Below are 24,216 nucleotides of genomic sequence, written 5' to 3'. Positions count from 1 at the left end.
AGTGGTTTACGGTGATGTCACGGGAGTAGAAAGGAACCCCGTTTTCATTTCTGTTTTCCTCCGTATATAGCTGTGTTTGTTATAAAACTAACAAGTACCCTTGTATATTTTGACTGTTTTACTAACATGGATAGTGATTGTAATAAAAAATGGTGATGACATTTTTCTTAAGAGTAGGATGGAAAATCAAGATAATGGTGGGAAATGACCCAGTTCTAAAAGGAGGTGGGGGGGGCTGAGAAAGTGAATGCACATCGTCCTGAACTCCTGTCCTTCGCCGGCCTCTCTGAGAGGTGATTTTTAAGCAGTGATGCCTCAAGACCCTCGCTGCACCCCTGGGTGAGACGGCCTCCCGCTTGACAGACGTGGCACGTGGAGAGGGCAGCGGGTGCCGACGGATGCCCGTGGAGAGGGTGCGCTGGGACCCGGCTCTCCTGAACCCAGGCCACTCCGCTGCCCGGGAGGACCAGCTGCACCTCTCCGGGTCCGGCTGGCAAGACTCCAGCAGCGGGAAGGAAAGACACGCTTGCCCCCCCGACACGCCCCTGCGCGAAGCCCTTGCGGTCGATGACCGAGGGAGCCGCTAAGGAGCGCCGAGGGGGTCGATCGCCGGCCGAAGCTCTGCGCGCGCGTGCGCGAGACGGCGACGTCCTCCGCGCGCCGCCGTAGCGCGCCGTCGCCATAGCGACCGCCCCGGGCAACCGCGAAGCTCCGCGGTCCGGCGGGCGCGTTCGGGTCTGCGCGGAGCCGGGCTCGTCCCTTCCCTCGGGACGGGCGCCTTCCTCCTCCTTTCCTCCTTCCCGCCCGCCCCCGAGCCATGGCGAGCGGGACCAGGGACGTTCGGAAGCTCTTCATCTTCACCACGACCCAGAACTACTTCGGGCTGGCGTCGGAGCCCGGGGACCAGTCGCCGCTGCACGACTGCCTTGAAGTCAACAACTTCTTGGACGACGGCAACCAGATGCTCCTCCGGGTGCAGCGACCCGACGCCGGACTCGCCTTCTCCAACACGGTGCGGCTCCCCACACCCCGCCTCGCCTCCCCTCGGCTCCCCCGGCTCGGCCAGAGGGCCGGCCGGCCCCTCTCGAGCCGGCCCCGTCGGAGCCCGGAGCCCGCCGCCGCCTCCCGCCCCGCCCGCGCGGGCCTCGCTCGGGCTTCAGCCCGCGCGCTTCCCAGGCCTGCGCCCCGCCTGGCCGTGCGTCTGCTGGACACCGTGGTGCTCGTCCCTGTTTTGAAGAACTCCCACTAGGTCGTCACCAAAACCAAAAAATTTACCTTACTTCTTTATCCCCCCCCGCTTTTTGGGGGGTTCTTTGAGGCAGATTCTAAGAGCATCTTTTTGGGGGGCTATGCACTGATTTTTAACGTGGCTCGAGGGGAAGACGAGTGAGGAATTGAAATCTTTGTGAAATGGCGTGACACATTTCGAAAGAGAGTTTGACTTCTCTGTCGGCGTGGAACATGGATTGGGTTGATTTAGTCGCCGCACTGCTCCCTGCGCTGCTCCCTCCTCTGGCAGCAGGGCTTAAAAAATGGCTGCGTTTGCAATCAGGACTCAGGTAAACCTGAGTATATCACGGAAGAAAATTGCCTGACACTAGTAAACGGATGAAAGTTAATGCATTAGACATCTTTTCAACTTCTTCCTCTTGTGCTCACCCCTATCCTTAGGTCAAGCAAATATTTGGCATTCTGCAAGCATTCAGTGCATTTTTGTAGGATGTTTGAATCGTTCACCGCGTTCCCTATGAATCTTTATTCTTGGGTTTAATTCAGTTCTAACAGATGTTTATTTTGAACTCAGTATATGCAAGGCACTTTAACACTTATTTTCACTTCATACTCTGTCGGGCACTGTTTTACTCGCTTTATAGGAGGGGAACCCCCCCCAAAAAAAACCAAAACTGGAATTGGCTTATATAAAATAGTGTATTTATTCTTGACTTATTTAAACTCCAGTCGCCTTCAAAGGACTCTCTGTTTGATGCAATACCCCTATCAAGACACTTTTTCCACAACTCAAAACAGTTTTTGAACTTGTCAGTTTTGATGCCTTTTAGGCTTCTGCCGTTTTTTGTTTCAGCTCTTTCTCAAAGGCAGAACGTTTTCCTTTGAGGACTTTTTTCATTGGGAAACAAAAAAAAAGTAGCTCAAGGCGAGATGGGGGAATGGGAAGGTGGGGAGCGGGGTCATGCATTTTCGATCAAAACTGCTGAGCACTCAGTGTGGTGTGGGCAGATCACCCATCATGAAATGGGCAAACGTGTTGAAAGAATCTCTAAGAAGAATTCACTGATGCTGATGGGTTCCTGCAACACTTACCTAGTGGGGAGAACCTGTGCTACAAGGGGCTCGGCCTCCAAAAAAATATAATTTTTGGGGGGGAGGTCTCCCTTTTGTATATATTAGTGCATTTACTATTCACAACACTACAATAGGAACTGTACTATTTCCTGTTTTCTTTTTTTTTTGAGTTGGAGTCTCACTCTGTCGCCCAGACTGGAGTGCAGTGGCCACTCCCAGTCACCTCAGCCTCGACCTGCTGGGCCCTGGCGATCCTTCCGCCACAGACTTCCAAGGAGCTGGAACTACAGGCGCATGCTACCATACCCTGCTGATTTTTGATTTATTGTAGAGATGAGGTCTCGCCAACTTGCCCAGGCGGGTCTCGAACCCGCGGGCTCAGGCAATCCACTCACCTCAGCCCCCCAAAGCGCAGGATTACAGGCTGAGCCACCGAGCCGGCTTATTTCCTGTTTTCTAAGTGGTAACGATTTCTTTTTCCTAGTAGGTTGTGTAAATCAGGATAGGGCACTCTCCTTTTTGCCTTTCCCAGCTCACTCCAGTGGCCTTGGGTGACAGTTACACCAATTATAAAACCAGGGCATGCTGTTGTAAATACCACTGGCAGTTCAGGTGGAATTGCAGTGGGAAAGGTGGGAAGGGGTTTAGATTTGTGAAAATACATCTTGATCTGAGGATTGACAGTTGAAGTTATAACTTTTTTTCAAGTTAAAGTTATTAGTAGAGCCTGACAATATATCTGTTATTTTTCGTCCCACAGCACATTACACGATTTTAGTCATATTCGAAAATAGTTTGTTCATTATTAAATCAGCAGATATTTATTGAGAACTCACTAGGTGCTGGGGATAAAGCCATGAACACAGAGCCCATGCCTTTTTTTGGGGGGGGGGGGGTTTGTTTTTAATTTTTTAATTTTAAAGAGGTGGGGTACAGTTCAGGGTTAGGTATGCATATGCTCATTATGCGGGTACCCTTGTTGATGAGGTATGCCCCTCTTTCCCCAGGCAGATTCCCACTACTGCCAATCCTGCTTCTCCGCTCCCCTCCCGGCAGTTTCCCTGCTACTGCCAATCCTTTTCTTACGGTATTATGAAAATTGTTCAAGGTCTGCTTTTGAGTGAGAACATGTGATATTCGGTTCTTTGTTTCTGTGAAAGATCACTCAGTATTATAGACTCTAAGTCCATCCAGGTTGCTGTGAAGTTGATGATTTTGTTCTTCTTTATAACTGTGCAATATTCCATTGTGTATATGTACCATATTTTTTTTGGTCCAGCTCTCTTTTGATGGGCAGCACGGTTGGTTCCATGTTCTTGCTACTGTGAACAATGCTGTGATAAACATACATGTGCAGGTATCTTTTTTATAGAGTGATTTGAGTTCTTCTTGGTATATTCCCTGTAGGGGGATTGTGGGGTCGGATGAAAGGTCAATTTTTAGATCTCTTAGGAATCTGTTTTCCCCAGAGGCTGTACTAGTTTACACTCCCACCAACAGTGTAGAAGCATTCCCTTTTCATCGCGTCCTCTCCAGCATCTGTTGTTTTTTGAGTTATTGGTGATGGCCATCCTGACTGGAGTTAGGTGGTATCTCATTGTCGTTTTAATTTGCATTTCTTTGATGACTAATGAGGTTGAACATTTTTTCATGTGTCTGTTGGCTGCTGGTATGTCTTCTTTTGAGAACTATCTATTCATATCTTTTGCCCACATTGTAATGGGGCTGTTTGTTTGTTTTCTTTTTGGTACATTTGAGTTCCTTGTAGATCCTAGATGTTAGGCCTTTGTCAGACATACAGTTTACAAATATTTTTTCCCAGTCTATGGACTGTCTCCCTGCTCTCTTGATGGTTTCTTTGGCTTTGCAGAAGCTTGTCAGTTTGATGAGGTCCCTCTTGACTATCTTATCTCTTATAGCATGGGTGCTTGGGGTTTTGATCAGGAATTGGTTGCCGGTTCCAATTTCCAAGAGGGTATCTCCTGTATTTTCTAAGGTTTTTATAGTTGAGGTTTTACATTTAGGTCTTTGATTCATTTAGAGTTGGTTTTTGTGTATGGTGATAGGGATCGTGTTTTAATCTTCTGCATTTGGTCAGCCAGTTTTCCCAGCACCATTTAGTGAATAGGTTCTCCTTTCCCCAGTTGGTGGTGGTAGAGTCTTTGTCAAAGTTGAGTTGGTTGAAAAATTGAGGTTTTAAGCCGGGCTCGGTGGCTCAGCCTGTAATCCTGCACCTTGGGAGGCTGAGGTGAGTGGATTGCCTGAGCCCGCAGGTTCGAGACCCGCCTGGGCAACTTGACGAGACCTCATCTCTACAATAAATCAAAAAATTAGCCGGGCGTGGTTAGCGCGTGCCTGTAATTCCAGCTACTTGGAAGGCTGAAGTGGAAGGATTGCCGGAGCCCAGCAGTTTGAGGCTGCAGTGGCTGGGAGTGGCCACTGCACTCCAGTCTGGGCGACAGAGTGAGACTCCAACTCAAAAAAGAAAAATTGAGGTTTTGCTTCTGGAATCTCTGTCTTGTTCCATTGGTCTATGTGACTGTTCTTGTACCAATACCAGGCTGTTTGGATTATTGTAGCTTTATAATAGAGTTTAAAATAGAGTGCGATATCTCCTGCTTTGTTTTTTTTTTTTTTTTTTTTTGCTTAGGATTGTTTTGGCGATTTGCGGTCATTTATGTTTCCAGATGAATTCCTGTATTGTCATTTCCAGGTCTGAGAAGAATGCTGCTGATTATTTAATGGGTATTGCGTTAAATCTGTATATTACATTGGGTAGGATAGACATCTTAACAATGTTGATTCTTCCAATCCATGAGCATGGAATATTTTTCCATTTGTTTGTGTTATCTTGAATTTTTTTGAGCAGTGTTTTGTGGTTTTCATTGTAAATATCTTTCATGTCTCTGGTTGGGAGGATGCCAAGGTATTTGATTTTTTTTCATTCTCAGACCACAGTGGAATAAAAGTTGTGTATAAAAATGTGACTGTCTTTTGCATATTGATTTTATAGCCTGAGACTTTGCCAAAGTCCTTTATCAATGCAAGGAGATTTTTTGACAGATTCTCTTGGGTTTTCAAGGTGTAGAATCATGTTGTCTGCAAAGACGGATAACTTGAATTCACTCTTCCTGGGGGAAGAGTGTTCTGTGCAAAACAAACTGTAAGTGCCAAGGCCCTGAGTGGGCATCAGCTTGGTTTCAAGTGGCAGGAAAAAAAAATACAGGGTGATTGCTGAGGTTTAATGTATGAACTGCCAGTGTGGAGCGTGAGATGGGAGAATAAGGCAGAGGCTGACCATTTAGGGCTTTGTACACTGTTTGGGTTGAACTAGGAAGTCACTTTTAATCTCAAGCAAGAGCGTGTTCTGGTTTATGCTCTAGGATGGGGTTGGCAAATTTAAATTTCCATAACAGGTCAGACAATATTTTAGGCTTTGCAAGCCTCGAGGTCTCTGCAACTACCACTTGACCATGGTAGTGTGAAACTGACCACGTTATAAATGTAATAAGTCATAGGAATGAGGGTGTGTGGCTGGTTTTTTTTTTTGCTTTACATTCTGTCGTTTATTTTTAGAATTCTCACTTTTTAAAGTTGGGGTCCAGGTCGGGATTGGGAGCAAACGGGGTTTCGGGACAGGCAGAGTTTGGGCTTCCCACTGGACCTCGCTTTGCCTGGATGAGCATCAGGCGCCTTATCGATGCTGTGTGCCTTCTCTCCCCGGCAGGGCCCCACTACTGCCAACCCTTTTTTGGTGGAGTTCTGATCGGTGTTCAGGGCCTGCTTATGAGTGTGAACATGTGGTACTCAATTCTTGATTTTGCGATAGATCACGGAGTACAGTAGACTCCAAATCCATCCAAGTTGCTTTGAAGTCCGTAATGTTGTCCTTCTTTATGGCTGTGTAATATTCCATCGTGTATATGCACCGAATTTTTTTTTATCCAGTTCGGTTTCAGTGGGCAGCATGGTTGGTTCCATGTTTTTGCTGTTGTAAATAGTGGTGCAATAAACATGCGTGTGCGGGTATCTTTTTTGTAGAATGATTTGAGCTGACTGTGTTCTAATAAAACTTTACTTATGGATGCTGGTATTTGGATTTTGTATAATTTTCTTGTGTCATTAAATATTATGAGTGTTGGAGAAATGCAACAACATGGAGTAAAGTTTCAGCTCTTTCCGGGTGGCCAAAAATTATAATGATTAGGATTAAAAAGCATGAAACACTCAGATGTAAGGTGCTCTTGGTAACACAGCAGTGAGTGACCTTGTTTGAAAGGTTTTTAATGCATAGATGTTTCTTTCTGGAAAAATAAATGAGACTAACTCTGAAAATGTGTATGTAATGCATAGACTTCTTTTGAGTAACATGCTTTTCAGCTAATGGGCTCATTACTATGAACTGACCTTTTCTAACAAGGTTGCTTTGATGAATTCCAATTGAGTTCATCTGGTTTCACTTTTGAATAATCCAGATATATGAAAAGTTTCATGCTCAAACTCTTTAAGGAAAGATTTTTGGTTAAGGCAAAGATAATTTTAGGATATAGAGAACTTAAATTTATTTTGATAGTTTTGAGTGCATTTATAATTTTTTTTAAAATGGGGGTCTTACTCTGTCACCCAGGCTGGAGTATAGTGGCATGTTCACGGCTACTGCAGCCTTGACCTGCTGGGCACAGGTGATCTTTCTGCCTCATCCTTCCAAGTAGCTGGAACCAGGTGCATGCTGCCACACCTGGCTAATTTACTTTTGATTTACTGTACAGATGAGGTCCTGCCAAGTTGCCTAGGCTGGTCTCAAACTTCTGGGCTCAGGCAGTCCTCTCCCCTCTGCTGGCCAGAGTGTTGGGGTTGCAGATGTGAGCCAAAGCTCCCAGCGAGTGTTTTTGTAATTAAAAAAACACCTTTTAAAATGCTTTTTTCTGGGGGAGAGGGTTTTTATAGACTTTCTGGGGTAGTAGAGAAGTACACCATCCATCACTGTGTACCAGGGCATGCAACTTTTATCTGTCATATTACTGAATCTGACTGGAATGGAATAGTTAGTGTGTGTGTCAGCAATATGTAGCATCTGATGTTTATAAATTACTATCACAGTAGGTTTATGATATAGTCACATGTAAGTGGGAATGAATTGTAAAACTCAAATGTCTTAGGGAGCAGAGATAGAATGGTTTTAATATATTTATTTTTAAAGTAGCAAGTTTTTCCAAGGGATATAATTATAGTGAAACATTTCTTTCAAATACTACATTTTATGAAGATAACACTCAAAATCATTTGTTTATTACTTTAGATTGAATTTGGTGACACAAAAGATAAAGTGCTGGTGTTTTTCAAGCTGCGTCCTGAAGTAATTACTGACGAAAATCTACATAATAACATTCTTGTTTCGTCTATGTTAGAGTCACCTATTAGTTCTCTTTACCAAGCAGTACGGCAAGTATTTGCACCTATGTTGTTAAAGGTGAGTAAGTAGCTTTCAAGTCATGCTTTTTCTTTAACCTAGGTATTTGGATGAGTTTTTTCATACATACAAACATAAATATTTATTCTTTCATTTATTGTTAATGTCATTTATATTTTAATTTTTCATTAAAATATTTTCTCAACGTTTAATTGTAAAGTAAACTTTGTTGACAAATAGAGAAGTTGGAAAAAGATATAAAATGCAGTCCATATTAGCTCTTAAATTTCTGTAGTTAATGATCTTTATAACATTTTAACTATTGAGAGGACTTTTTATTTTCCATTGGAATGGAGGTAGTGGCAGACTTTAAGCCAAACAGTGATATTTGATTTAGTTGTTTAGACAGTGTTTTAGGTAGCCAATTTGATTAGCAATATTTTGATCAATGATTTCTCTTATTTGTTTTTATTTAGGATCAGGAATGGAGCAGAAATTTTGATCCTAAACTTCAGAATCTTTTGAGTGAACTAGAAGCTGGTTTGGGTATAGTTTTACGAAGATCAGACACTAACTTATCAAAACTGAAATTTAAGGAAGATGATACACGAGGTATATAACTATAGCCTAATAAAGAATGTACAAAATGAGTGTTTCACTAGTATGTAGTGAATAAACATATTTCTTCATAGATTTATTTCCATGCTTCTAAAATGTCTCTGAACATAAGCTTTCTAAAACTAAGTAGATTTATATAGATTTAGATAAAAGGAAAGTGTACTCTTTAACAATGTATAATTTGTGAAAATAGAAAATAAAGCTGATTCTCATTTGTAAAGTCACTATGAACACTGAATTAACAAATATTGAACCTTTGCTCCTAGGGGAAATGCAGGGTTAGATTCCTTTGAGCCTCTGGCATAACATTTTGTCAATTGATCAGTACATAACCTTTTTGTGTGTGTTTCTGTTTAAAGACACTTTAATTAATATGTGTTCTGATTAATTAACATTGACTTCATGGCCACCAGCACTGTAACTCACACCTGAAAATGAAGCTTGTCTAACACACATGTTTTCTCTGTAAGGCACATTACAACCTTCTTGTGCTTAGGAATACCAGGTAGCAATTTAGCACTATGTTTAGGGGCCATTTTAAACAGAAAAATCACGAACAAAAAGTATAAAAATGTGACCAGTGTGGCACTAAATAGACCACAAGATGGACCGGACACTTGTTTAAGTATGAGATAGGAAACAGGAATGTAGTGTCAGCTCCTTTGACCTCAGCTAGGAGCCTATGTGTCAGATTACTCAAATTATCTGCTGCTATGATATTTTGTGTCAGTTTTCTTCTCTGATGTTCTGTGTCCTTTTTTTCCCCTCTTCACTTTTATAGGAATTCTTACACCAAGTGATGAGTTCCAGTTTTGGATAGAGCAAGCTCATCGTGGGAGTAAACAGATTAATAAAGAGCGAGCCAGTTATTTTAAAGAATTATTTGAAACAATTGCAAGAGTATGTGATTCATACATAGTTATATATTAGGCTTCTTATAAAAGTATTTTAGTTTTCAATTTTCACTACCTTTTCCTCTGTTTTAAAATCTGCTTGATAATTGTGAACAAGATACTTCATATGTAGAAGTGTTTACTTAAGACATATATTTAAAGTGAGTGCAATATGGGAATCCAGAATTTAAATTTTAATCTCTAGAAAATGCTTTTCTCAGAAACAAAATCACTTTTCTGCAACTATGTATTGGAAAACAGAAATCTAACCATACTAACAGAGGTTTATCCATGTATAGGTAATGTTGTTCTTTTGAAAGAATGCTTACTTTATTCAAATTGACATTTTGAAGAAATGACTGAAATATGGGAAGTTGTAGTTTTACACTTATTTGATTATTTCTTGACGTATCTATATCAAGACCAAATAAGTGAACATTTTAAGTATGAGTACTAAAAGTCTATTTTCTTCAAAACAAATATGTCTTACTTTTTATTAGTTTCCACTGTTATTTCAGTAATATCATTTTAGTGGCATGTTTGAAATGGTTTCAAGCTCTTTTTTGGTAGCAGTGATTGCATGCAGTAGCCATCCTCAACCTTTTTGACATCAGGGACCGGCTTCATGGAAGACAGTTTTTTCACAGAGTGGGGAGTGGGGTTCAGGGATTATCAGGCATTAGATTCTCATAAGGAGCGCACAACCTAGATCCCTCTCCTGTGCAGTTCCTGTGAGAATCTTTTGACAGAAGATCTGACAGAAGATAGAGCTCTGCTCACCTGCCACTCACCTCATACTGTGCGGACCGGTTCCTAACTGGCCATAGACCGGTACCCATACGCATCCTGGTAGTTGGGGACCCCTGACATATAGTGTAATAAGCCTTGGACTGTGGTTGCATTATTGTTAACTATAACATTAGGCAGCACAATAAATTAATGAGTGAAGACACTAGGACTCCAGTGGGTAACATATATGTGGAGTTGAGGCCACCTCAAATGGGTATATTAAAAAAAAAATCCAGATTTAAAGAAAATTAGGCCAAGTGTATGAATAAATGAATAGACTTTTTACAATTCTTACTTCTTCTCTGACTTTCACGATATTTATGTTTGTGAAGGAACTTGTAGGCATTTGCATAGAGAAGTAATGATCATCTGTTAGAAAAAGGTGAAGAAAATAGTATGGCAAATATTAGGTTGGTGGCAGAAGAAAAAGTCTGGGGACATTGTGACTAGATTACCCGAGGAACAAGTATGATTATGTGTAAAAACGGATGCATTTTTATTTTAGGACTTTTGTAACTTGGACAGTCTTTCCTTGTTAGAAGTTGTTGACTTGGTGGAGACTACTCGTGATGTTGTAGACGATGTGTGGAGACAGACAGAACATGATCATTACCCTGAGGCACGGATGCTGCATCTCTTAGACGTCATAGGTACTAGAAAACAAATGAAATTTTTGAAGTTTTGTTCTTTAAGCCCTTACTTAAGAGTCTCCTTCATATAATAATAGGTATTTAAAGTAACTCTTAAAGCAAGTCATCCAGTATGACTTGAATAGATACTTACAGATATAGTTGGCTAATTTAAATCATGTATCTAATTCTCTGACCATTAATAGAACTTAGTTTATATAGATTTTTTATACATATATTAATTTAGACTTTAAATGAACTGAAAAAGTATTTAAAATGAACTGAAAAATGAACTGAAAAATTATTTAAAAATGAACTGAAAAATTATTTAAAATGAACTGAAACATTATTTAAAAATATAGTGAGTTGTCTGTCAATATTAAAAATTTTGACCTAGAAAATACCCTTCTTATTGCTCTCCTCAGGAAATATCAGCTAAGTACATAAAGTTATATGTACAAGGATATTTATTGCAGCATTGTTTGCAACATGAATAAAAATAAATAGCAATTGTGAATTGTTTATGCAATGCAATATCCATACAGTAGGCTCTGTAGCCTAAAATAGATTGTATGTGTATTCTGCACTTATAAGGCATACATGATATGTTGAAAGATGCAAAAATGTAAACCAATATGTGTGTGTTTAAGAAAAATATTTGTTACTGAAAGTGCTAGTCTAAGGATGTGCACATATTTCATAGATCCTTAGATTGCTCATTTGTATATTTTTTAACTTTATTATAAACATGTATTTTATATTCTGTAGAAAGTCATTTATTTTCACTAAAATCTTTGCTTTATGTCTTATTAGGTGGTTCATTTGGAAGATTTGTTCAGAAAAAATTGGGAACTTTGAACCTTTGGAAAGATCCTTATTATCTTGTGAAAGAAAACCTAAAAGCTGGTATTTCAATTTGTGAACAGTGGGTGATCGTCTGTAACCATCTAACAGGTCAGGTGTGGCAACGCTATGTTCCTCATCCATGGAAAAATGAAAAATATTTCCCAGAAACACTTGACAAACTGGGCAAACGCCTTGAAGAGGTATCGGTTTGATTATCTGGACTTTTGTTTTAAAGGGTAAAGTGGGTCTTTACTTGTTTGTGAATACATTTCATAATTAACAAGCACTACATATCTGCTATGAATTATTTACAGTTTTGTGAGAGTATAAGAGTTAAACTTCACATGGAATAATTTATGGCATAGTGCCAGGCGCACATGGGCACTACGTGTTAATTTCTATATCCTTTCTTTTTCTTTGGCGTATGACTGGTCACCTTGTTACTTGTGAACTTTTATTTTGTTGTTTGTTGTAAAAAAGACCCATTTGTCCATGTGTGGAAACTCTCAGACATTCCCTATTGAAATTGTTTTTAAGTAGGGATGGCTTTTTATGGGGTACTCATTGGAAATTCTTGAAACAACTACTTAATTTACACAAGTTATGAGTTTCAGTGTAGAACTTATATGTTTAGCTTTTAGGGACAGGCAAGTTGAGATTACTTAAAGGTTGCAAAGCATCTCTAGAATTTTTTAAACCTTTTTGTCATGGAATACTCCAAACATATGTGAAAGTAAAATAGTATAATGAATGTCCGTATATTCACCACTCAGTTTCAACGGTCATTGGCATTGTTCAGTTCTTGTGTCATCTTTTTCTTTCTTGCCTCCCTTTTCTTTTGCTAGAGTACTTTTATTTTTGAGACAGGGTCTCATATTGCTTAGGCTGGTCTTGAACTCCTGTCCTCAAGTGATCCTTCTATCTCAGTCTCCCAAAGTGCTGGGAGTACAGGTGTGAGCCACTCCACCCAGCCGTTGCTGGAGTATTTTAATTTTTGTTCTCTTTTATTTTTTAGAGATGGTATCTTGCTCTGTTGTCCAGGTTGGAGTGCAGTGGTATGATCATAGTTTATTGCAACCTAGACTTCCCGGATGCAAGTGGTCCTCCTGCCTCAGCCTTCTCAAAAGCTAGTACCTCAGGTGTGTGCCACTGTGTCCAAATAATTTTTAAATTCTTTTTATAGAGATGGGGACTTGCTATGTTGGTCTTGCTATTTTGGTCTCAAAATCCTGGCCTCAAGTAAGCCACCTACTTCACCCTCCCAAGTATTGTGAATATAGGTGTGAGCCACCATGCCCAGCCTGGAATATTTTTAAAGCCAAGGTAGCATATGCTTTCATCCTTAAAACATAACCACGATACCATCGTCATACCCAACAAAGTGACAATAATTTCTTAGCATTTTGTTTTTAACTAGTGGTTATTTATCTTGATTTTTCTCAGAAATTTAAAAAAATAATTGATTTTCTTAAATGAGGTTGCAAATAGGGTCCACAGATTGCATTTGTTGACATGTCTCTGGAGTCTCTTTTAATGTGAAAGTTTTTCCTTTTCATACCATATAACATTTCCCATCTTTTGGATTTTTCTTTTTATGTTCTTTTTTTTGTTTTGTTTTTGAGTTGGAGTCTCACTCCATCACTCAGACTGGAGTGCAGTGGCTGCTCCCGGCCACTGCAGCCTCGACCTGCTGGGCTCCGCCGATCCTTCCACTTCAGCCTTCCAAGTAGCTGGAACTACAGGCACGCGCTACCACGCCTGGCTAATTTTTGATTTATTGTAGAGATGAGGTCTCGCCAAGTTGCCCAGGCGAGTCTCGAACCTGTGGTCTCAGGCAGTCCACTCACCTCAGCCTCCCAAAGCGTAGGATTATAGACTGAGTCACTGAGCCCGGCTTCTTTTTATGTTCTTATACTGTTTTACATGTTCCTGTCTCTCCCATTTTTTTCTTAATTACTATTAGCTACAGAGCCCTGCTTAGATTAAGATTTTTTTTGGTAGTATTATGTAGACTCATGAATTTTTATGTGTTTCAGTCTATTGTGGTTATTATTGTTATACTCAAATTGTTCTGTCTTTGAGCAGGAAGTGCCTATCCAAGTTGGCTCCTGTGTCATTTTGGTGCAACTCTAGTATTTCTTTGATAACTTTTAGGCCCAACATATTCCAGCCTAGCCTATCTTGTACATTTTCTGTCTCATACTTAGAATTAGTTTTTTAAAGAGCCTGGTTCTTTTGGTGGGAAATGGTACTTAGCAACATCTTCATATGGAAAGTGCTGTTACTTAGTTATTAATGCCATTAGGCCTTCTTAGTAGACAGAATTATTAAAGAACTTTTTTTAAAAGTAAAAGTGAGGGAAAAATAAATTATGAGGTCATACTGATTTTCCAACTCAAATGAAAGAAAGATAAGAGCATTTTTACTTAACCTTTTTCTTTGGATTGTTGGTGGGAAGTTTAGTTCAAAATACATTGATATTTATTTTCTAGCTGTTTGTAAATTATAAATAATAGAGCTGTTAACATGCAATTTCATTATTAGAAGTGTAATTTAATGCAGAATAATGAAAATCAGAAGTTATTGCTAACTCTCAAATTGTACTTAACTGAGCTTTAAGTACAGTTTAAACTATTTAGATCTTATGTATTTTCACTAGATTTGAGCACAGGGATTAATATTAGTGTGATGATACTGTTATATCTTTGAGGATCACTTTGTTGTTGTTAAGTGGTAATTCTCACGATTATAGTTTCAATTTTATTATGTAGACAATAATAACAAACCTAGCTTATAGAAATTCTTGCCTAATATCTTTAGATTCTAGACCTATTTATGTGGCTTTTTGATTTAAACAAATTTTATTTTTTCAACATTTATGTTTTAGGTCTTGGCTGTTAGAACAATTCATGAGAAGCTTCTCTATTTTTTACCTGCCAGTGAAGAGAAAATCGTGTGCCTGGCTCGAGTATTTGAACCTTTTACTGGCCTGAATCCTGTGCAGTATAATCCATATACTGAGGTTGACTATACTTATGTGTGTGTGTGTGTGTGTGTGTGTGTGTGTGTGTGTGTGTGTGTGTGTTTATATAATTTCCTGTTCATGTTCTTTTACAAAGCAGATTTAAAGTAATTGAAGTCTAACAATATTTTTAATGTGTTTAGCCTTTGTGGAAAGCTGCAGTGTCTCAATATGAAAAAATTATTGCACCTGCAGAACAAAAAATAGCAGGAAAATTGAAAAATTATTTTTCAGAAATTCAAGACAGTCCACAGCAGGTAAAGTATTAAAACACTTCACCTTTACTATTTCCCTTAAACTATTTTAGGAGATATATTTGTATTTACTGAGTCAATCCATTGGTATGAACATACATTTATTCTATTTTCTATTAGCTTCTTCAAGCATTTCTGAAATATAAAGAGTTGGTGAAGCGTCCAACTATAAGCAAAGAATTGATGTTAGAACGAGAAACTTTACTGGCAAGACTTGTGGATTCAGTTAAAGGTAACTGTATCAGAGATTAGAGTGTTTGCTTCAGAAAGCACTTTTGTAGATTGTTTTTCTTTTTGCATACCATTTATGATTAAGATTACATTTTATGACATTTTAATGCTGAAGATTGATTTTCTTATTTCTCTTATAAATAATGTATTTTTTGAGCTAACAGGGTATTTTCTTTCTCTGTCTCAGTTGATACATGGTAAGGTTCTTGAGGGTAGGGACAAACTTTTATTATTTTTTTGTTCACCTTTTATATAGTGCTTTGTCCATGGAAGCATTTAGGAAATCTTTGCAATCATTTATTTGATTTAACTTTTATAGATTTTCGATTAGACTTTGAGAATCGGTGCCGAGGAATTCCTGGTGATGCATCTGGACCACTTTCTGGCAAAAATCTTTCAGAAGTTGTCAATAATATAGTTTGGGTTCGTCAGTTGGAGTTGAAGGTATTTGTTTCAATAAAAGTTGAAAAATACTAATTATAAAATGTGCTAAATTAAGGCATGTAGAAGTCAGTCGAGCTGTAGTAAAAATATTCTCCATTTTCCTTGGCATATCCATTGAATTTTTATGTGAAATGTAGAAGGCTGAAAAAGTATGCAGAGAAGGTTTTAATGGTTCTATTCATTTCTTCTCAGAGATAATCAAATCATTTATTCCAATTGCAGTTGTTTCAGGCAAGTACCTTTATTCAAAAGGATAGGATTTTTTACATTGTGTTAAAAAGAAAAACTCATTGTAGTAGTTGCAAAGTCTATTTGCCAGCATGTTTATATAACTAAATCTTGAAGGAAAGTTAAAGGAAAGGTGAAAGATAACTATTGCATTGTCTAAGGTAGTGAGAGCAATTTATAGATTTAAAATGCTATTATTTTAATATTTTTAAATTGTTAAAATTGGCCTCAGACTCTTATGGAAGTGCTGATTAGTATGTGGTATAGTGTCTTGCACTTGACTTGTACAATAAATGTTTTAATTATAGTCTGATCAAGAGCAAGAACTCATAGACTATTACAAAAGCTAGCTGTAGTTCTGGCTACTTGGAAGGCTAAAGCAGAAGAATTGCCGGAGCCCAGCAGGTTGACGCTGGGGTGGCCGTGAGTGTGCCACTGCACTCCATCCTGGGCAATGGAGTGAGACTCCAACTCAAAAAAAAAAAAAACCAAAAAACTAGCATCTTGGATAGTTCTACATATTCAAGATTGTACTTTTGATGCTTTATTTTCTGGCATATTCTGCCTAATGATTTTGTCAGTCAGTTTTTCAGGGTGCTATAAAGTTCTTTGTATAGTTGTAGAGGAAAGGCATTTATCTCTTAATTGACATTCCAATTGGCCTAGTTATTGTTTGAGCTATGGATCAGGGCATTTAGCTAAGGAAAAATTATTGCTTAACATGTTTAGTAGTATTGCTGAAGTTATCAGCATTTCCTCTAAAAATTGGTGGGGCACAAGTATTTTGAGACTGGATTTTTCCTTAACCCTGTATTTTACCCTTTAAATTATGTTGTGTAGTGTTATCCTTTTGTGTTTTGTTATTCTGAGACTGTATAATTAAGAAGCACAAGTAGGGGCTGCTGCTCTTTGGCAAGTCTTCTGATTTATTCTTTATAGATGATAGGGAAAACAATTTCTGAACCACACACTATAGGAAGGAGCTTATTATTTTATGCTGATTTTGTTAGAATTTAAATAATGTATATCCTTGTAACTTAACTTTTTAAGGTAGACGACACTATCAAGATTGCAGAGGCTCTTTTATCTGACTTGTCAGGATTTCGATCTTTCCACCGAAGTGCTGAAGATCTCTTAGACCAATTTAAACTCTATGAACAAGAACAGTTTGATGATTGGTCCAGGGATATTCAGTCAGGTTTGTCTGATTCCAGATCTGGTTTGTGGTAAGTATGAATGTAATAAACTGTACAGTCCAAAACCATGTGTTATTAATCCAAATGGCAACATGGATTATTCATCTTTCTCCTTTCTCCAATTTGCTGCTCCTTTTTTAGTTTTTGTTTGTGATCATCAACTGTAAGTCATTAACTAACGGTTATTGATGGTATGTACTGATAACTGTTAGTTAATTGCCTCCCCCTTGTTTCTTGTGTCTGTGCCCCAGATCTGCGGGTTCCCATTTTGGAATTAGGCTTTTCCTTCCTTATGGTTTTTTTCTTATTGGTATTCATGTATGTATTTCTGTCCTTTAAAGTTAATATTTTATATATATATATATACTCTTTAAACTGTCAAATTGTATTAATTTTAAACTCCTTAAGAAGGAGTATTTCTTCATGATGTCCATCTTAGTAAGGCTTTGATAAATATTTATTGAGCTATAGTGAATGTATTAATTGGTTAACCTCATTAATTTTAATGGGGATTTAAAATGGATGGTCTAAAAAACCCATTGTTTCTTTGTACCTCAGGTCCACTGTTCATAAGTTTTTAGAAACTTATCATGTCTTTTCTTTAAGATTTAGCTTTTATTTTTTGAGACAAGGTCTTGCTCTGTTGCCCTGACTGGAGTGCAGTGGCCTGATCATAGATGTTTACAGTCTCGAATTACTGAGCTCAAGTGATCCTCCTCGCTTCTTGAATAGCTAGGACTTCAGGAGTGCTCCACCATGCTTGGATAATTTTTAAACATTTTTTTTTTTTATAGAGTCTTGCTATATTGCCCAGGCTGGTTTCAAACTCCTTATCTCAAGTGATTTTCCCAGCTCTGTCTCCCAAAGTGCTGGGATTACAGGCATGAGCTACTGTGCCCAGTTATCATGCCTTTTTAAAAAGTAACTTTGTCTATAATATGAAGTTCTGTTTGTTTCTCCTGTAGTGCTACAAAGGAGAATAAGGCCAAATGTGGTGCCTCTCAAATTGAGTGGATAATTGTTTTTATAAATTTAGAATTCTGGCTCTGGAGGAAGAATAGAGGGAACCTGTTGGTGCTAGGGCGTAATGATGATAATTTTATGCCGTTTGGCTGTTTTGAGCCTAAAACACGAGAGATGCTCCAGGCCAAAAAAGAAACAAAGCCCTTTAGTCGAATGATTTTGGAGAATGTGCAGACTCTCTCATTGTAGCTCTGCTGGAGATCCAGAGGTGTGCCCATATCCCAAGGGTCTGAGATCTACTGTTGAGAAACCTGTTTAACTTTGTGCTACACAGTGTCTCCCATTTGGCAGTGAAATTCCCCTCCTCCTGCTTTTTTTTTTTTTTAACTGTAAAATCTCTAATTGTCCCATAGAATCATCAGTCTGTTTTTGAGCACATTTTGGAAATGCTGGCATACACAAACTAATTCTGAAGATAAAGGCAGAAAGAGTCACTGTCGTGTCCTGACAAGTGTTATGTGTATGTAGGAAAGTTTGGGCTAAATCATCATTTAAAAATATCGACTTTAGATTATGCTTTGCTTTGTGTGCTATTAAATAGGCCAAATAGATTTCTTATTTGCTTTTTAGTAGGTTATTTATTTTTTTGAGTTGGAGTCTCACTTTGTCACCCAGGCTGGAGTACAGTGGCACAGTCATGGCCACCCCAGTGTTGATCTGCTGGGTTTCGGCAATCCTTCCGCCTCAACCTTCCAAGTAGATGGAACTACAGGTGCACGCTGCCATGCCGGGCTAATTTTTTGACATATTGTAGAGACGAGGTCTCCTACATTGCCCAGGCTGGTGTCCAACCTGCAGGTTCAGGCAATCCTCTCATCTTAGCCCCCCAAAGGGCTGGGATTACAGGCTTGTGCAACCATGCCCGGATAGTAGGTTACTTTTTAAGACTTGAAAATTTTCTTAATTGTGAAAGTGATGTGAAAGAATGAGCATGATAGAAACCTAACCCTAAGGGAAGGAGATTTAAGCATGACACCTGATGCTGAATTCAGTCCAGTGTTTCCCCTATGCATGATGATTTGAGTACCTCAGAGTAATGTTTGCTGTACTAGCTTTTATTAGAAACACAGGGAAAGAATGACTATTAGGTAGTGAAACAAAAAATAGAGAAATGAAATATTTGAATATGTCTGCTACTGCAATTTTGATGTCCTGTATCATTGATCTTTTAATAAAAGCTTAAAAAATCTAAAGTACCTTTACAAAATGAATCAAGATCTTTTTTCTTTATAGTGAATACGATGTCATTTTTAAGTGTTAGCTTACAGTGAAGAGATTGACTTTTCTAACTTTAAAACTGCTTGGTTGAGATATTAGTGTGATGATATATTTTGCATATTGCAATTTGTTTTCAAAATTTGTATTGTCAGATAATATATGAAAAAAAACACAACTTGACAGCGCCAATTAAACAGTTTTTTAAATTTTGAGTTAATACAATATTTTCTGTTTTATAACAAAAAAGTTGTAAAAACTGTTTTTTTTTTAGTCAAAAGAGTGGGATATAAAACTTAAGAGGATATTTATTTTGTTTTGTAGTATTGAGGCTAATAGTCGAATTATGGAATTAGATCCTATTGATGGCTCCTTAAAAGTACATTATTCAGATCGTTTGGTGATTCTTCTGAGAGAAGTTCGTCAGCTTTCTGCACTTGGCTTTGTTATTCCAACCAAAATACAACAAGTTGCAAACATTGCACAGAAATTCTGCAAGCAAGCAATTATTCTCAAACAAGTATGAAGTCACATTTTTTGAAAACCTGCCTGTTCTGAGTTTGGTTCATTAAACTAGAATATGTTAAGGGCTTTGTTTTTTTTTTTTGTTTTTTTTTTTTACTTTTTTTGGGGAACGGGGGGTGCTAATAGAATAAGCATTGCCAGTTCTTGTGAAATTATGGTTTTGCTAAATGACAAAATATACAGTGTAGGAATTTATTAATGTATGGTATTTTTGTTCATTCTAAATGCCTTTTGAAAATAAAATATTATTCTTTTTTTCTTTCTTCTTTCATATTACTTATGAGTTTTAAAGGACCTTCTAAATAAAGTGTCATCTTTCTCCCTTCTAGGGGCAGATTCTTGAAGAATTGCCAGGCTGATGAATTAGTCTGTTTCTAGTCATTTCCTTAGTCTACCTGTTTGCACATTGCCATCATGTCATTTCCTTGTTTAAAACCAACTTTTATTATAGATCTTCAGGAAGTCCTGTGAAAGCATAGAATTTAGGGAATTTTCAGTTCTTGTCCTGAAAGGGGTAGAATTAGTACCAGGTAAATCTTTTCAGAGGATTGATGTTTGATGTGCGTCAGGAAGAGTATACATGGGTTTTTCTCAAGTGCACAAGGCATTGGGTGATTATTTCATTTGGAGTGACTAAATCAAAAGCAGAGTCTTGTTCACTTTTGTATCCTGTGTGTTTAGTCTGACCCAATAGGAGCTAAAAAAGAATGAATGATCATATAGTATTTGTAAATTTCCTTGGAAGAACACTGGAAAATTTGCTTATTTATACCTTTATTTATGAGTGCATATTTAGCTGAAGTAGAGAATTTAAAGGATTATAGAATGTTGGATAGATAGCCATATGCCAGGTTGCTATAATAGTATGCATTTGGTTGCTTCCAGTTTTTCTGACTGTGCCTTTTCTGGGCCTACTTTTGTTGCACACAATAAGGAGGGTGGGTATTCCCCACCGAGTAAAGTGTATCTTCATGCATATTAATGGAAAGAAGAGGACTCTGTAAAATTATTTATTTTATCTAATATTTGTTAGCACCTACTATGTGCCAATAATGTCCTTGTTTGTCCACCACTGTCCCTCATAGGTCCCTATTTATTGATTCATAAACTAATTCAAGAAACATTTATTGAATCCTTACTGTTTGTTTGGCACTGTTTTTAAAGCTGTCATTCCCATAGGAGAGGCTGGTAGCACACACATATATTTGTGATACAATGTTAGGTAGTGATAAGTGCTTTGAAGAAAAATGAAGCAGAATAAAGAGACATGACAAGGACTGCTATTTTATGTAGAGTGATCAGGATAGGCCTTGATGAAGAGGTAATATTTGAGAAGAAACATAATGTTTTGTGAGCATGAGAACCATGTGATGAGCTAGAGGAAGACTATTCCAGGCAGAGGGAATGACAGATGCAAAGTTCCTGAGGAAGCTGCTCTTGTGAGGCTAGAGTCACAGCAAAGAGGCCAGTTTGGCTGCAGTGCAATGACGGAGGGTTTTGTGGTGGAAAAGGGCCGGTTGATGTAGAATCTTATATGCCAGGGTAAGGCCATGTGCTTTGTATTTGAAAGAATGAGCATTTAGAATTTATTCTTTAGTGTATTAGGAAACCATTGAAAGATTTTTAGGTAAGAGAAGAGTTTTGGAATTTTGGATTTTATTTTCAATTCTACTCGGAAATCACTAGGTTTTGAGTAGGCAAGAGGTGTGATACATGTTTTAAAAACACCACTCTAGCTGCCTTGAGTAGACTGTAGGAGGACATGATTGGAAGCAGGGAGAGCCATTAGGAGACTGTTGCACTGGTCTTCCTGAGAGATGAGGGGGCATGGATTGGAAGTGATTGACGGAGGAGGAGAGGTGAAGTGGTCGAATTCGGGATACATTTGAAAGGATCGGCAGTAGGTTTTTGCGGGCATGGGATGTGAGTGTTGAGAGAACTCAGAGAACTTTTGGTCTGAGAAATGGGTAAATCATTGTGGAATACGCTGAAAAAGGAAGGGGTCAGGTTTGCAGAAGTTCAGAAATTGAGAATTCAGTTTTTTACCACTTAACATGATATGTTGGGTTTCTTCCTTCCTGTGAGACTTGGTTGCAGGGACAAAGTTTTATAATCTTTGTTTATTCCGCTCTCAGGATGTGGTTAGCAAATTATAGGAACTCAACACATATGTGTTGATTGTGTATATTAATACATGAATAAATGTTATATTGGAGGTGAAAAAAACTTTTCTGTTTTAATCTTGGGATTGAGAAAAGTTAACATTTCCATTCAAACAATTAAAAATGAAGAAAAATTAAAACAAGAATGAAATGTTATTTATTATCAGTTGTTGCTAATTGGACTTTCACTTTGTAGGTGGCACATTTTTATAATTCTATTGATCAGCAAATGATTCAAAGTCAGAGGCCAATGATGTTACAATCTGCGTTAGCATTTGAACAGATAATTAAGGTAAATGACTTCTTATTTTATTATAATTAGATTTTACATGTGAATTATTTCAGATTTCTTAGTTTTTCAGTATATCCTTCAGCTTAACATAGCCATCATCTAGACTTAATTTTGCTCCCTATTGACTTCACTTTTTTTTTGGAAAGCAGGATTTATTGAGAGGACAGAAAAGCTCCTACAGTGGAAGGGGACCTGAGGGGGTTGCCTGACTTCCTTCACTCTTAAGTCAAATTTTTTTCCAAATGCAAATGGTTATAATGTTTTATTCATTTTGGTACTAATTTTGATCAGTTGCACTAATATTGATAGTATATGATTGGTTCGCCATTTTATTTATTTATTCACTGAAATTTGAGGTTCCTTGGTGCTTTTTCATCATCTCCAAAGTTTGTCATTTAAGATGTATTTGCTCTTTATTTGTGCTTATTTAAATGTTCATGCATATTGAAACACAATTGTGTTTAAACTGAATGTTACCATGTGAGTACTGACTTCAAAATCTGTATTTTTGATCTTCATAGACATGAAATATTTGAAAAAAGTAAGTAGCAGAGCAATATACCCTTTTATGGCTTTATTTGAAAATGGACAACTAGTTGTGTTAGGGTCTTCAAGACCATCCCAGGCTCTATGATTTGCCATGAGGACTCAAAGTCGTACTCATAGCAGTATTTCTTACAGTGAAGGGACAGAGTAAAATCAGCAAAGGGAAATGTACATGGGGTCCCAAGAAACCAAGTGCAAGATTCTGAGAGTCCTCTCCCAGTGTAATCACACAGAGCATGCCGAATTCCTTCAACAATGAATTGTAACACATAAAATGTTGTCTTATTAGGGAAGATCATTAGCGACTCAACACCCAGGTTTTTACCGGGGACTGGTTACATAGGCACCTTCTGCCTAATACATACCAAAATTCCAGACTCCCAGAAGAAAGGCAAGTATTCTGCATAAACCATATTATTCAGGTTCAGTGAGCTACTCCTATCAGGGTAGTGAGAATCCTTCTGAAATCTAAGTTCCCAGATGCCAGCCAGGGGCAGTCTTTTAAGTATTTCAAAGGGTAGTATTTAAACTTGCTGTGTTAATTTTTTCCTGCACACTAGTTCTCAGGCTTAATATTTACTAGCATTTATATAATTCATATTTTAGATGTTATTAAAAACACTTTTTTTCTTGTTGCCAGAGAGTAACATGAGTTCATAATGGAAAGTTAAAAAAATACTGATAAACAACAACAAAATGGCATATAAGCATACCGCAAAGAAATACCCACTTTAAAAAGTCTGATGTATATCCTTTTGAATTTTTGTCCATACATATTTTTGAAAATGTATGTTTTTGAAAACTAGATAATACTCTATTATTTTTGACCTTTTTTCAGTGAATATATAGATTGTTTTAATTATAAACTTTTACAGCTTTTTCTTCTCTGGTAAATTTATTTAAAATTATATCTGAGCCGGGCTCGGTGGCTCAGCCTGTAATCCTGCGCCTTGGGAGGCTGAGGTGAGTGGATTGCCTGAGCCCGCGGGTTTGAGACCCGCCTGGGCAACTTGGCGAGACCTCATCTCTACAAAAAAATCAAAAATTAGCCGGGTGTGGTAGCGCGCACCTGTAGTTTCAGCTACTTGGAAGGCCACCGCACTCCGGTCTGGGCGACAGAGTGAGACTCCAACTCAAAAAAATAAAAAATAAAATAAAATTATATCTGCTGGTATTTATGAAGAGGAAACTTATTTTGTGAAAATTGTGTTGTGAGAAGTAAATAATCATATTTAATATAAGTTAAATGAGACATAGTAGTAGCTAAAACACTAAGGCAGGAATAGCGTAGAGAGAATGTTACTGACAATCAGTGGACGCTGCCGTATGCATAGAGGCCAATACCGTGACACAGGCTTTGGAGCAAAGCAAGGCGGTGTTGAGTGTACTGACAAGGAGACCGAGGGAATGCTTAAATCTGTGTCCCTGAGCTGGGGTTTGGGCTAAGCTATATAAGCATAGGGCAGTGAAGTGTGATTTGATTGGATCTTGCCATAAGGTGACACCGGAGCTGGATCTGACTGGATCCTGGATCCTGCTGTGTGCTATTTGCTTCTTGCTTTAGTCCTTGCTCCTTTATCTGGGCACTT

At 38.2% G+C, this 24,216-nt stretch overlaps 1 protein-coding gene across 1 annotated transcript in view; it reads left to right on the top strand.

The window, feature by feature from the left end:
* Positions 1 to 783: 783 nt before the first annotated feature.
* DYNC2H1 (dynein cytoplasmic 2 heavy chain 1) overlaps positions 784 to 24,216 on the top strand; it is a gene marked incomplete at its 3' end in the record, with an annotated part of 198,461 nt that continues 175,028 nt past the window's right edge. Inside the window, exons 1-13 of the mRNA XM_008058276.2 lie at positions 784 to 1,012; positions 7,604 to 7,774; positions 8,191 to 8,326; positions 9,114 to 9,232; positions 10,520 to 10,664; positions 11,457 to 11,689; positions 14,377 to 14,511; positions 14,655 to 14,768; positions 14,886 to 14,997; positions 15,316 to 15,440; positions 16,719 to 16,894; positions 19,427 to 19,622; positions 21,986 to 22,081. Coding sequence (XP_008056467.1) covers positions 818 to 1,012; positions 7,604 to 7,774; positions 8,191 to 8,326; positions 9,114 to 9,232; positions 10,520 to 10,664; positions 11,457 to 11,689; positions 14,377 to 14,511; positions 14,655 to 14,768; positions 14,886 to 14,997; positions 15,316 to 15,440; positions 16,719 to 16,894; positions 19,427 to 19,622; positions 21,986 to 22,081 — 1,953 coding nt within the window. The remainder of the gene's footprint in view (positions 1,013 to 7,603; positions 7,775 to 8,190; positions 8,327 to 9,113; positions 9,233 to 10,519; positions 10,665 to 11,456; positions 11,690 to 14,376; positions 14,512 to 14,654; positions 14,769 to 14,885; positions 14,998 to 15,315; positions 15,441 to 16,718; positions 16,895 to 19,426; positions 19,623 to 21,985; positions 22,082 to 24,216) is intronic.

This window comes from Carlito syrichta, unplaced genomic scaffold (assembly GCF_000164805.1).
Source record: "Carlito syrichta isolate Samal-C Ts95f unplaced genomic scaffold, Tarsius_syrichta-2.0.1 Scaffold303273, whole genome shotgun sequence".
NCBI classification, from domain to species: domain Eukaryota; kingdom Metazoa; phylum Chordata; class Mammalia; order Primates; family Tarsiidae; genus Carlito; species Carlito syrichta.
The sequence above is the reverse complement of the archived record's forward strand: the minus strand, read 5'-3'. Positions and strand labels throughout refer to the sequence as shown.